Source organism: Cavia porcellus, unplaced genomic scaffold (assembly GCF_034190915.1).
Source record: "Cavia porcellus strain 051 isolate PalLab524CR breed Dunkin Hartley unplaced genomic scaffold, mCavPor4.1 scaffold_6, whole genome shotgun sequence".
In the NCBI taxonomy this organism is placed as follows: domain Eukaryota; kingdom Metazoa; phylum Chordata; class Mammalia; order Rodentia; family Caviidae; genus Cavia; species Cavia porcellus.
The window spans coordinates 27,189,583-27,204,528 of NW_026947489.1; the positions used below are offsets into that span (position 1 = coordinate 27,189,583).

The 14,946-nt window shown below is 37.3% G+C and overlaps 1 protein-coding gene across 7 annotated transcripts in view; it reads left to right on the plus strand.

The window, feature by feature from the left end:
• Positions 1-14,946, plus strand: part of Tp53bp1 (tumor protein p53 binding protein 1) — a 77,924-nt gene that overhangs the window by 27,594 nt on the left and 35,384 nt on the right. For 2 of the 7 annotated variants that reach the window (XM_063250170.1, XM_063250171.1), the window contains exons 12-15: positions 5,848-7,174; positions 12,737-12,856; positions 13,302-13,445; positions 13,619-13,822. In XM_063250170.1, coding sequence (XP_063106240.1) covers positions 5,848-7,174; positions 12,737-12,856; positions 13,302-13,445; positions 13,619-13,822 — 1,795 coding nt within the window. The remainder of the gene's footprint in view (positions 1-5,847; positions 7,175-12,736; positions 12,857-13,301; positions 13,446-13,618; positions 13,823-14,946) is intronic. The other 5 variants (XM_063250173.1, XM_063250174.1, XM_063250175.1 and 2 more) reach the window with 3 other exon arrangements.

The following is a 14,946-nucleotide window of genomic DNA, read 5'->3' on the forward strand; positions in this document are numbered from 1 at the left end:
GAGTTTAATCTTTTTTTTTTTTTTTTTTTTTTTTTTTTGTACTTGGGATTGAATTCATGACCTCGTGTTTGCCAGGTGAGCGCTTATACTGCTGAGCTAAATCCCTGGCAATTTAATCATTTTTTAAAACTTTCTCTGATTTAGTAATGTCTCTGAGTTAGTAATTGTATTTTTGATTTTTCAGCTTTTTTCTTCTTAATGTTTGTTTTCTTTTAAAATAGCCTTTTGTTATGGGCATAATATACTATGTTTTGTCTCTAAAGATAATAATAATCCCACCTCCCAAATCGTCACTATTTCTTCCAGGTAAGTGTTAGTTTTGTTTTGTTGTTTGATTTTGTTTTCAGACAGAGTTTCATCATGTAGTCTAGGCTGATCCTGAACTCATTATGTAACCCAGACTGGCCTCAAGAACGTGCAGCAGTCTTCCTGCTGTGGCCTCTTGAGCTGGAATTACAGGTGTGCCACCACAGCAGGTCTGATAAGTGTTAGTTTTGGTTCATTTTGTTTTGGGTTTAGTTTTTTGGTGTTGGGGATCAGACCCAGGGCTTTAATGCAGAGCAGAAGCTGTACTGCTGAACGGCACTCTCAGCCTAATTTTGTTGCTTTTGATTTCTTAAAGTAGTTTTTCCTTAGATGTCTGGGATTGCTCCATTATTTGCTGATAAAATTTAAGAGTGAAATACTAGACTACCACTCTAGAATGAGGGTAGTCCTAAGCTGGTGTTTGGGGCTTGTTTCTGAGAGTTCCTGATGTGTGATCTGTTGGGACACTGTTAGCTGTGTCCTGATGTCACAGTCTTGATTGTCTGGCCTCATCAGTTTCCCCAGGATGGAATCCAGGCTCCTATCGAGCGTATACTTGCCTGGCTGTCATTGTACTGAAAGTCCATCGAGGAAAGAGGGTTTAGGGGACCAAGAGACTGGTACATATTGTGAAGTATAGGTTCCATGCCATATGTACATTTTCCTTTAATCTCCCAGGTTTCAGTATAGTTCCTACAGCTAACTGTGCCCTTGCCCTCCAGTTCGGGGACAGTCTGCTCTCCAGGGCAGAAGCAGCTCAGGAAGAAGGGGAGGATATGAGAGTTGAGCTGCTGCTTGCATAGATTTCCACTCCTGTTTTTAGCACCACCCTCGCCACCACTTCCAGAATTACCTGGTGTTACTGCCAAATCCTGAATCTTTTTTGGGGAGATGAGTGTGGTTTAGTGGTACAATTCTGTTTGCTTTTTGGCTTTCTCTTCTGTTGGTTTAGAAGTTCAACTTTTGCTAATCTGCCAAATAGATTACTATTCTTCCATAATTTATTTTTTATTTTATGGTACTGGGGATCAGAGTTGTGACCTCATGCTTGCCAGGCAGGCATTTATGCTGCTGAGCTAATTCCCCAGGTATAATTTTTTTTTCAGTTATCTTTTCATTTGTTTTCTTTTCCTAGAGCATTTATGCCTCTTTCCCCTCCTGCAGTACTGGGGATTAGATTCAAGGACACTGTACTACTGAACTACATCCCCAGCCCTTATTCCCCAGCCCTTACTTTTTATTTTGAGATAAGAAATCTTTTTTTTTTTTTTTTTTTTTGTCTTTTTGAGGCAGGGTCTCTCTATGCAGTTCAGGTTGGCCTTGAGCTCACTTTGTAGCCCAGTCTGGTCTCGAACTTGCAAAGATCCTCCTGCCTCAGCCCCGAGTTGGGATTATAGGCATGAGCCACTACGTCTGGCTGAGACAAGAAATCTTGATAAAATTGCCCAGACTAGGATAAGGTTTGCAGTCTTCCTGCTCTGAACTCTGGGTAGCTGAGATCACAAGTTAGACTTTTTCTAGCTAGAATTTATTCCCTTTTTTTTTTAAAACCTTTTGCCTAGGAGGATTTTAGAAAGAGTTAAATTAGGTATGTATTCAGTCTGCGAGTTTTACTTGAAAGGTCCCTACTTTTTAAATTATGTTTCAAAATTCTGCATGTTATTTTTAGTGAAGAACCTTTGCATACCTGTTATTTCATCTGTACTTTAGTTACTGGAATCCAGGTCAATTTAATTTTGATATTACAAGATGTAAATATGTATCAGTAGATAGTTACAAAACGAGAAAATTAAGATACACAGTAGTAATTTTGTGAATTTTTTTCTTTTCTAACATATTTGTTAATTGCATGGCTTCTTTGACCCTTCACCAGTATGTGAGTAATGGAGAGAAGATTAGAACATAGTTTCATATTTAATACTTCTTTTTCTTGATTTTGGGGATGACAGATTAGATTAGACAGATTAGAGTAGAAGTGGTAAAATAATGATAAAAATCTTAAATTTTATAGGGTTCTTAAGCTTTGTATGTTTGAGATCAGCTTCAGACTAGAGATATACTATGAATTTGGATCTGTACCTAGAAGTCGGTGCTTTGGACATAGTCCTGACAGTTATTTGTAAGTCTTTATCTAGAGTTCTGGGACATTTTGTTCACTTGGTGCAGTTATTATGACTAAATCTGCAGGGAGCCCCAGCAGTGTGGATTGATAGGGAACAGACACCCCCAGGCAGTCTTAGGAAATGCAGTTTGTTGCAGGGTGACTAACTCCTGAATTGTGCTCTGACTGATTGAAATTCTACTTGTGTTATAAAAATTCTGGTTAAAAAAAAAATCACATCAGTATTTACTTCAGTAATGCTGTAAGGTAGTTGTGATGGGAATCAGCTGTTTAATGAGTACAGGGCTTCTCTGGGTGGTGAAAATGTCTTTAACTGGGTAGAAGTGGTGGTTGCACATTTCTGTAAATGTAGTAAATGTCACTAAATTGATTGTAAAATGAGTTAATTTTATGTTACATGGTTTTTTATTTTTAAGAAATTATTTGTAGTTTTATTAGCAGTGTCTTATCTATCAGCTTATCTAATAACATTTGGGATCTGGCATGTTTAGTGGTAGACTAGTTGCTTAATTTGTGAGCTCTGAGTTTGAGTCCTAACGGCACAGAAACCTTCCTTCAAAAAACTGTTTTGTTTTTGTTTGCTTGCTTGTTTGTTTTTGAGAGAAGGTCTTGATCTGCAATTCAGGCTGGCCTTGAATTTACTTTATAAGCTCAGGCTGGCCTTGAACTAGCAGTGATCATTCCTGTCTCAGCCTCCCAAGGGCAGGGATTTCAGGCGTGTGCCACCTTACCCAATTCTGAAATCCTTCTATTTTCAACTAAGCATATATATATTTCGTGCAGATGTTGTACAGTTAAAAAAGATAAAAATATCAGTTATCCTGTCTCAGAAGTAACAAGTTTTAACTTTTTAAATTATGTTTTGAATGAAAATTATATGAAAAAGACTAGTAAACTATATATTCACATACTTCTTTTTTTTTTTTATTAAAATGGAAACTATTCCTACTTAATGCATGGCCAGTGTTTCCTTTTTTGAGTCAGGATCTCACTATGTAGTTCAGGCTGTCCTTGAACTCCCTATGTATAGTCCAGGCTGGTCTTGAACTTGAGGTGATCATCCTGCCTCAGCTTTCCAAGTGTTGAGATTATAGATGTGCACTGCCACGCTTGGCTTTTCTGTATTTAATATCCTTCTATCACATAGTTTTACGACAGTACTATAAAGAATTGTATCATGGGGGCTGGGGATTTAGCTCAGCGGCATAAGCGCCTGCCTTGCAAGCAGGCAGTCACGAGTTTGATCCCCGGTACCGATAAAAAGGAAAAAGACAAAACAAAAAAAAGAATTGTATCATGTGGATGTATTATAATTTTTAAATCTATAGTAGGCATTTAAAAATGTTTCATGTTTCCTATTCTTCTAATAAAGTAGCAGTGAATATATATATATTTTTTGTCTTTTTCCTTTTTATCGGTACCGGGGATCGAACTCACGACTGCCTGCTTGCAAGGCAGGCGCTTATGCTGCTGAGCTAAATCCCCAGCCCCTACTTTTTTTGTCTTTTTCCTTTTTTATCAGTACCGGGGATCGAACTCAACTCATGACTCCCTGCATGCAAGGCAGGCGCTTATGCCGCTGAGCTAAATCCCCAGCAGCAGTGAATATTTTATAGCTAAGTCTCAATGTTCTTCCAATGATTAATTTTCCAGAAATGGAATTACTAGGTTAAACAGATGGATACAGGATTTTAAAGCTGTTCTACATTGCTAAACTGCTTTTTTAGAAATATTGAGCCAATTTATATTGTCATATCTGATTGTATATGAACAAGTTTAAATTTTTGATCATTCTTAATGCTGATAGAATAAATAGTAATACCAACCATTGAAATACCAAGTTATGAAATATACAGTGTTTGGGTACCCACTCTCATAAAAAATCATGGAGTGAATGAATGCCTTAACAGCTATGTCTAGAGTTTTATAGTATTTATGTAAGGCAGAATAATATTTAACTCTTCAAAACATATTGAAACCTTGGATTATTTTCTCCTATTTTAGAAATTAAAGTATCATTTACATAAAATGAAATTCCATTTCTTAAAAAAAGGATTAAAACAATACAGAATTTTTAAAATAGGAAATAACACTAGTTAATATATTACATATTGTTATCTTAAAAGTAGTTGTTCACATTACAAGATTTAGAAATGAAAAAATGATCAAAGAAACAGTGGGGGCCAGGAATTTAGCTTAGTGGCATAAGTACCTGCTTGTCAAGTGTGATGTTCGGAGTTTGATCCCTGGTACCAAAACAGAAAACAAACAAAACCAATCAAACAATGAAAACACACACTGTTCTTTTGATGAACTAACAGAAATTTGAAATGCTATTTTTAGTGTATAAAGTTGGATAAATTTTGGCAGTGCTTACAGGTGTGTAGCATAATTCTAATCCATTCTAGTTGATTTCTCTCCACTCCACTTTTCTCTCTATCCTTGGCAAGCGTAGAATTTTACCTAATTGATATCATGAAATAATGTCTTTTGTGTGTAGACTCTTTTTGCTTTGCTTATTTTTGAAATTTGTTTAATCTTTGCATATGTTAATGTTTAATGCCATTTTCGTTGTTGAGTAGTACTCCATAATACGGACATCCACAGTTTGCTTATCCAGCCACCAGTTGACAGACACTTAGATAGCTTCTAGTTTTGAACTGTTAGGACTAATGCTGCTACGAACATTTGCATATACAACTTTGTGTGGACATATTTTTTTATTTCTCTTAAGTAAATGCCTACTAACAGAATTTCTGAGTCATGATAATTTAACTTTGTAAAATACTATCATACTGTTTTCTAAAGTAGTTCTACCTCTTTGCATCCCCATCAGCATTGTGTGAGAGTTGCAGTTGTTACAAAGGTCTTGGGATTTGTGGTTTTTCAACTTTTGTGGAATTTAGGTGTGAATTTAATTTGCATTTCTCTGCTGACTAATGCAGTGATAATGTTGAATTCTGGTACTTTATGAATGTCAGTGTATTGTGAAATAGTAGGAAGTAAAACGAGTACATATTGCCATGTGAGATCTGAAACAGGTGCTGTAGGCAGTATGTCTAAATGATTACTAAGTACTGTAATTGGGATTCCATCATGATGTGATTTTAATAGCTTGATGATGTGCAGTTAACTTTAAGTGTCTTCATCTTTCAAAAGGGTAAAGTACTCCACTTAGGTTTTTGTTTGAATTACGCTTATTCTATATCAGTAGGTTGACTAGGAAAGGCATTAGCTAGAGAGACTTCTGTAGATAAAAGATACAGTTCTGAGCTTTGTATTTCTGGGATTATAGTCTTTAGAGTTCTTTAATTCTTGGATAATTGATTTAGAAATTGTAGAAGAATGCAAGGGTTAGATGGAAAAGAAGACAAGATTATGAATAAATGCTGATTTGTCACTTTTTGTTTTTTCTTTAGGACCTTTTCATCCCATCACCAAGTTTGGAAGAACGATCAAATGATGACAAGAAAGGTGACGATTTGTATAATTCATCTTTGACTGTTGAGTGTTCTAAAACTTCAGAGACTGAACCAAAGAATTCCACTGAGGATCTTGGGCTCTCTTTGACAGGGGATTCTTGCAAGTTGATGCTTTCTGCAAGTGAGTACAGTCAGTCCCCAAAGATGGAGAGCTTGAGTTCTCATAGAATTGATGAAGATGGAGAAAACTCACAAGTTGAGGATACTGAACCCTTATCTCCAGTTCTCAATTCTAAACTTGTTCCTGCTGAAAGTGACAGTGTCCTGATGAATCCAGCACCACATGACCAAGTAGAACTGAATCAGAATGATGACAAGACAAAAGGAAGTGACACAGAGAATAAGGATAACACGAGTATTTTAGCCACTGGTTTCAAAGAAAGAGAAGAAACTGTAACTGAAGACATTTGCATCGATCTCACTTGTGATTCAGGGAGTCAGGCAGTTCCTTCTCCAGCTACTCGAGCTGAGACACTTTCTAGTGTTTTAGATCAAGAGGAAGCTATGGAAGTTACAGAACACCAGCCAGAGGAGGGATCTTTGGGATCTGAGGTAGAAGAAATCCCGGAGACTCCTTGTGAAAGTCATGGAGAGGAGTCCAAAGAAGAAAATACAGAGAATGTTCCGTTTCATCTTTCTCTGACTGAAACTCAGTCCCAAGGATTTTGTCTTCCAAAGGAAATCCCCAAACAAGAATGCCCAGAAGCTATGGAAATTGAAAGCAGCATGATTAGTATTGATTCCCCCCAGAAACTGCCAGTACTTGACCAAGAATTAGAACATAAAGATCAGGAAGCTTGGGAGGAAGCTACTTCTGAGGATTCGAGTGTTGTCATTGTAGATGTGAAGGAGCCATCTCCCAGAGTTGATGCTTCTTGTGAACCTTTGGAGGGAGTGGAGAAATGCTCAGATTCCCAGTCCTGGGCGGATATTGCTCCAGAAACAGAACCCTGTGCTGAGAATAGATTAGATCCCCAGGAAGAGAAGAATGTAGACTATGATGGAGGTCTGAAATCAGTGACTACAGAAAAGGAACCTGCAGAGGAAGACTCAGCGCAGCCTCCCTTTCCCTTAGTGAGAGCAGATGAGGCTCCTGGACCTGAGCGAGAAATGCAGCAGTGCCAGCTTCCAGAGAAAACCGACAGTTCACTAGCAGAAGACTCCAAAACAGCTAATGCAAAGCAGCCAGGCTCAGGTGGAGAGGCTGGGCAGCTCGAGAAGAATTCTGCCCATGCCTCACAGAGCTTCTGTGAAAGTTCTAGCGGTGAGTGTGATTCTTGATTGTTCTGAGCTCCAACCACATTACCAGATGGAAGGAACGAAGGTGCTGCTGCATGCTTGTGTCAGCGCTGAGCTGCCTTAACTGAAGTTTATGCTCACGCACAGTAGTATTTGGAACATCTAAGATTTGGGGTTGCATTTTTAAAATATAATTATTTGTTGGATCCTAGGTAGAATTTTACCAGCTTTGTAATGACTCAGAAGTTGTCAGTATGTATACCAGTCTACCTTTTCTCTTTAGGTTGTGTTGTATGTTTCTACTCCTCACCAGGCAAAGCCTGGCACGTCATTGCCCTATACCCACAGCCCCAACACATCCTTATATTTTGACCCTTGCTTTGAAGGACAAGGATCTGTTTTTGAGTATACAGTAAAAAAAAATCACTGTATGAGCAGTATGCTGTTACTGATTGTTTTCCCTTCTGGGAGTTAAGTAAAAATTCCAAGTTACGTCTATCTGTATCTATCTGTCTGTCTGTGTATATGTATAAAATCTTAAATCTTGAACTAGAGAAGATATTCTTTATGAAATCTAGCATGAGGACATGGATTGCATCCTAAAATATTCATAGAGCATCATATGTGGCATTAGCTGAAAAGAATTCAAACTTCCTGACTCTCTAGTTAGTATAATGTAAAACTGAAACAAACCCAACAAAATACAGACCTAAGAAAAACAAATTTTGGGGGATATAGAGGGTCACATGGAGGCTATCGAGGCAACAACGCCTTTTTTGCCTAAAACAGTCCTAGTTTATACCCATTGTCTAGGTGTGATTATTAATCATTAGGTTTATATTCAGGATTTATTTATTTACTTATTTTTATTTTTCTCTTCAGAACAAGAAATTTTAGAGCTGAAAAGGAAGCTAGAACTGTTGGGGTTCAGTGTCATCTTCTAAAATTGTGGCCAGTTAATGATTAAGGCAGGACTAGAACCTAGGTCTCCAGATTCCCAAGTCAGTGCTTTGTCCTCCCTCAAAACTGCTTAATATGATCTCTGATTCTGAAGAGTTACAGTAAACAACTATCTGAAGGATTTAAAATTCTGTGCTGTTGAAACACTTAAAGTGTTCTTGATCTAAATAGAGAAAGTATCACGGCTTATAGATTGTCTTTGTGTGATTATTTAGGAATAGTTTTTAAGTATCTTAACAGTTTAATACAAAAGAAACTTCTAAAGCACAGATATTAGTTTTGTTAGATTAATAGTATTTTTCATGAATTCTAATTCATGCTATTAATATGGCAGCTAGCTGTTTTTTGTTACAGACTCTGCCATAGTAAAATTATTGTACTAGTATTTAATCCAGATTATTTAAAATGTCAGTGAGTTTTTTTTACTTATTTTAAGATTTTAGTTATTGAATAGGCAACAAAAATCAATGAAGACAATGACTGAAAAATAGTATTTATCAGAGAAGGTAAAATAGTTTTAGCTAGAAATTGCAATTCAGAGGAGAATAATAGTTTTTGATTTCGAGGGTTAATCTAAAGTAAATCTCAGAACATTGCAAAAAAGAACACAAAAAAATTACCTGTACTTAAAATGTAGTTTAGTCCCTGGCTTTAAGAGAGAGTAATTTAAATGAGAATAATGTAAAAAGTTAATGATTCTAGAGTTTGAAAAGATAGAATAAAAGGTATAAATAGAATGAGTCTGAGGTTTGTTCATTAGATTTCTGGATACTAGAGTTACAAGAGCATTTTTATTTTTTTTAACCATTATTGATTTAAAAAATAACATGCTTAGCTGGGTGTGATAGAGCACACTTTTAATCCTGGCATGCGCGGAAATTGAGGATCACCGAAAGTTAAGGCCAGCCTGGGCTACTTAATGAGATCCTGTTTCAAAAGCAAAACAAAACAACAAAAAACATGCTTAAGTGTGAGAAATGTTGAAACAGTATAGGAAGAGGGGTTTAGGAGTGGATAGAAGAGGAAGTAGGAATAGTGGGAAGGTAGAGTCACCGAGACAGACCAAGAGGTGGGATCAGAGGTGGGCTCACTGTCATTTGTAGATGACTTGTGACTTTTCCAGACTCCTGTGTATGGGGAACATCTCCTAAGCCTGCAAAGCAAAGTTAAAGTGTTAGGAGTGCAACTTAATAAAGAACAAATTTAAAGATTAAGTAAATCTTTAAATCCTAAGTGGCAGTTTGTAGCAGGTTAATAGTAATCAGAGAAACTAGATAGATTTAGGACTTTGTATGATCTTTGTTGTTTTGCTTGATGGAGTCATCTTGACTGGCTATTAATGTCAGAGGCAGACACTTAGATTGTTTGTAGTGTCACCCAGTATAGAAATTCCTCTGTTTTAATTAGATAGCTTTTCATTAATAAGTGACCAGAGCCTGGTATGATGGACCGTGCGTGTAATCCTAGCACCCAGAAGGATGAGGCAGGAGGATTGAGAGTCTGAAGGCAGCCTGAGCTATATATAGCAAATGCAGGACTAGCCTGTACTACATAATGGGACTCTGTCAGAGAGAGAAAGAGCGAACCAGTTTTTAAAGAAAAGAATGGGCTTTAAACTATAATAAAAGTTAGAGTTGATTTGAGTTGTAAATACTGCTTCATACTAGAATCCTTTGAAGTCCATAGTAGTAAGGATAGATTCCTACATGGATGGGTTGATCACTGGTACTAAATTTCCTTGTTTTTTTTCTTTTTGAGACAGGGTCTCTCTATGCAGTTCAGGCTGGCCTTGAGCTCATTTTGTAGCCCAGGCTGGTCTCGAACTCGCAATGATCCTCCTGCCTCAGCCTCCAGAGTATTGGGATTACAGGTGTGAGCCACCACGCCCAGCTAATTTCCTTACTTTTTATCCGTATCTTTTTTCATAGGTTGATATGCTGACATAAAATAGTCCAACTCATGATAATCTGAAAAAGTGAACAAGGATTTGATAATTTAAACAATGCAGGTTAGAGAACCAAGTATTTGAGAAATTCCAGTAAATTTAAAAGGATAAACTATTTTGGGGCTGGGGATTTAGCTCAGCGGCATAAGCACCTGCCTTGCAAGCAGGCAGTCGTGAGTTCGATCCCTGGTACCAATAAAAAGGAAAAAGACCAAAAAAACAAAAACAAAAACAAAAAAGGATAAACTATTTCAGTAAATGTACTTTGCAGGATTTCATGATAATTTGACTAAATTAGTAATGACTTTCAGATGAGTGAACAAAAGCAGGGAAATGGGAAGGTAAGCTATTTGGAGGATGTTGAGGGGAAGCTTCATTAACATGAATAATTAAAGAGTGGAAATCTGGGCTGTTACTACTTATTGAATACTGACTAAAGAATTAGGAATTTATCTTCCAGTGGAAACTTTGAGGACTGACAAGGACCACACATTTGAAGCCATGTTTTGTAGGAAGGTGGCTTTGGTTGCAGTGTTTAGAGAGAAGGGGTTAGGGAGCAAGGGATATCTGAAGTGGAGAAAAAGATTGGCAGGCTGTTGTGATAGTTGGGAATGAGGTGTTGAAGGCTGAATCAAGGCAGTGGCACTGAAAATCTTAGCCTTCTGTTCAGTGACGGCAAACCTCTTAGAACTTCCAGTGATACAGATGGCTTGCGGTGGCATGTGTGCCATAGGTTTGCCACCACCATTAGGATGTAATGTTAATTAAATTAAAATCACTTTTAATTGGAAGTCTTACCTAGTATTCTGCAAAGGACACTCTTTTACTAGCAAATAAATGTCAGTAATAGTGCTTTGGGTTAATTTACATGAGATTTCATACAGATGTTTAGAAGTTTGGATGATCAGTTATAAGATGAGGGATGGTTCCCATCAAGAAAGCAATATGTGGGCAGTCTCCTATTCCTGAGTCTTCCAGGAATGAAAATCCTATAAAATTGATCTTTGGAATGTATGTTTTGTGAGATGTTTTGCTTTTGTTTTCATAGTTTCTGTATCTGCTCTTGAGTTCTTTGTTAGTCTAAAATATTTGCCTTATAAGGAGCCACCAGAGAAGCATGCTTGTCTGCCTGATGTGTTTCTCTTGCTCTCACTATGGAGGATCTCTGCCAGTTAAACTGATTTTGAGGCTCTCCAGTCCTGCTCTTCATAGTTTCTTTGAGTGTGTGTATTTTCATCCTTGTTTCCAGAGGATATTTCATTTTTCTTTTCATCTCCTCTGGTTACTAATTCATTTTTTCTTGTAGATGTAAGAGGTTTTTTTTGTTTGTTTGTTTGTTTAGCTTTTTGTTTGTACTATTTAAATTCTTTAATTGCTGATACCTCTTTGGGTAGTTTTTGGAGGATCATTATTTAGTCCTATAACTGACACATTTTCTACTTGCTCATTTTGTTTGCAAGCCACCTAAACATTTGCTCTGAAGAAAATATTCTCTTTCATACATTACCAAAATGGACCCTATGCTGTAATCACAAAGGACAATGTTGGGAAGTATGAATATATAAATGATTTTAAAAGATACTATTTTTTCCCCTTCTGTTTTCAAATTATTTGTAATTGTTTGTAAAGATAAGGTCACAGCTGCCTGAAGCATGTCTTCTTATAGAATTACCTAGATCAAAGAGGTTTTTATTTTTGTTGTTTTGTGATGTTGAAGGAAAAAAGTATCAAGGTGGTTGGAATTACAGAGTAATAAAGGTACAAACAGAGTGGAGAAAGACTGTTTTCCTACGTAGTAATGACTAGGTGTGTCAGATTGTAGTTATTTTGAGTTATCTAGAAAAGAATACCAGTTCTTCATATATTAAAATTTAAGAGACTAGTCTGGCAGAATTGTTATTTCTGTCAAATGAGTCCATTTTACTGAAGGAGGTAAGAAGCCAGAAACGTGATTTTGGCATTTTGTTGATTCTAATTAACTAGAATGTGAAACAGGAACCTAGTTAAAGTAGCTTCATGTCTTGACAAGTGTTTTATGTTTTTAATAATTTAAAACTAACTAATCAAAATGTGTACAATGGGAATGCTTATGTATGTAGGGCTGACTGCTGTGTAAAGATCTGAATATGGCATTACTACTTTGGTATAGCATGAGTGCTGATGAGTACTGCTGACCCCTGAAAGACATAGATTTTCTAGGTTAGAACCATTAAGTATTTTGAAGTCCATTGACCCATGAGGTCCTTTGTCAGCTCTTCAATTAGGTTGTAAGTTCTATTTAAATGGACCACTTACGTTATACCTGTACTGTTCAGACCTGAAACCATGAAACTATCCAAATACGTATTGCTAAGTATCCCCACATCTGTCGTAAGGCCAGATGTTCTCAGGCTTCTTTGACTCTGTTCTCAGCCCTTTGCATTGTGGGCTTCCCCTATGTACCAGTCTGTACATCTTCTGCTTTGCATCAGTCTTGTTGTTGGGGGCCTACAAAAAGCAGAGACAGTAGAGGGAATGGTTTGGAGGCCTGGCGAAGATGATCCAAACAAGAGAATTTGAGAGCAAAGAAAAGAGCATTTGAAATATTTTTTGCAGTTTTCCACATTTTTGCTTATTTTATACTTCTGTTTGATTTGCTTTTTTATCATTGCTTTGTTTTCGTTTTTTGTTTATTTTTTTCAGAAACCCCATTTCATTTCACTTTGCCTAAAGAAGGTGATATTATCCCACCATTGACTGGCGCAACCCCACCTCTCATTGGGCACCTAAAATTGGAGCCCAAGAGACATAGTACTCCTATTGGTGAGTGAATAAAAAATGATGATATTTAAGGCAGGCATTTGGAGATGTCATTGTTCAAGCAAGTGATATTTTTAGATCTGAGGAGTTGGGCCTGACTGATAAGGTTGATTTTTGTCTCAGAATAGAGCTGTGGTTTGATTGTGTGATTTTACTCTCAGGAGATGAACGATCTTGAGAGATAGAAAGAAAGGGTGGAGGGAAGGAAGAGGGAGAATAATTATAAGCATTCTATCATATTACTTGCAAAGCAGTAGTCTCTGTGCCAAACAGTGATACGGAACTCTTAAAAGAAGGAGGAGATAAAAATACAGGATACAAGCACTATTTATTGAGTACTCTGGCTAACCAGTCAGTCTACTGCTTAACAAGGCAAGAGAATTTAGATCCTCCTTCCCTGACACAGCCAGTAGACTTCTACATTAACCTGTTTGTTTTCTCTAGTCAGTGCTGGGAGGTAACAGTCATGCCGTCTGGAGTCTCCTGCTACCTATGCCTGATGCTGGCAGATGTGGGTTGGCTGAGGGCTCATGCAGCATCCTTTGTCCAGATGCAGAAGTGGATCTGAATCCTGTTGCTCCTCTAAGACCAGGTGTTCATACTAGTTCGTAGTAGTTGATACTTGTGACAGGATCTATCCTAGGACCCCCTTCAATCCTGCAGAGTGGTGGAGCCAAACAGGCAAATTGATGACGTAGCATTGCTGTTCTTACTGTTTGTATTTCAGTGCTCTTTCTTTCTTCCTCCCTGCGTCCCTTCTTTCAGGCATTAAAAACTTTCCAGAAAACACCATAGCAACCAGTGTTGTCATGTCTGAAAGCATGGTAGAGACCAACGATGCCATACTTGGGAATGAAAAAGGGGATTCTGGGGCTGCTCCGGAAGTGGATGAGAAACTGTGTCTAAGAATGAAACTTGTCAGTCCTGAAACAGAGGCCAGTGAAGAGTCTTTGCAATTTAGTCTGGAAAGTAAGTTTTATTTTATTTTATGTTAATCTTGGGTAATTAGTAGCTCCAGGTCATCTGGGAGGTGTCAACTGTCTTTTAATGGTTGTTACTTTTATAATGCATGTAGGTTTTATTCATTGTTTTTGGTTAGTCCCTATCATGTTAATGAAGATACAATACATATGTATATATTTTTTTGGTACCTGGAATCAAACTTAGGACCTTGTGCTTGCCAGGCAAGTGCTTATACCATAGAGCTATATACCTAGCCGAAGATACTATATTTTATAGTCTTTGTTTTATTTATGTCTTCATATTAAACCTGTGTCTGTTCAGTAATTGGTTTTCATATACAGAAGTAATTCAAAAGAGAGTAGAAAATTTAGGGCTGTGATTTTCAGAGTAGATTTATGTTGCCTCTTTTCCACATGAATTGCAAGTTGTTTGGTAGAATACAGACAAGGCATGTGGAGGTGATGGAGAGTAAGGACAGATTCTCAAAGCCTTTTGCATTATGCTGAGAAGCTGCAGAACTTGCCATAGGAGAATTACAGGATCTGATTTGCTTCTTTAAAAGGAAAGAAACACTTTGTTTTAAAAATATAGAGCAACTTTTTACATATACTGTCTCATCTCATTTTCATAAAAATGCTTCAAAGTAGGCAGTCACATTTCCATTTTATTGACAGAAAACAGACTGAGTGGTTTTTAAGTTACATGCCTAACGTCACAATAATTGGGTAGATGCAGAGCTGGAATTTGAGTCCTTTCTAATTGTAAAACTTCTAAGTTTTCCAGTAGGCTTGTTTGTAAATGCTGTTTAAGGAAGTTTGAAGAGGAAGTAGTGTTGTAAAAGGATGGAAAGAAGGATTCAAAGAGGAGCCGCTGGGGTAGTAGGATGCCTATGGAGAGAAGAGATTCAGAAGATAACTTGAATGTAGGTGCCGCAGTCCAGTGACATGTGTCTGAACATGGATCTTGGATTTGGCAGTTAGGATCCATTTGGTGGCTGTACCAAGAACCATTCCAATGTTTAGTTGGGGTCTGAGCTGTACCAAAGATAATTGAGAAGTGGGCAAGTGGAAAAAGAGGAAAGGAGGAGGTGGCAAGTGGACTTTACTCAAGAAGTTTATGTGAGAAAAGAA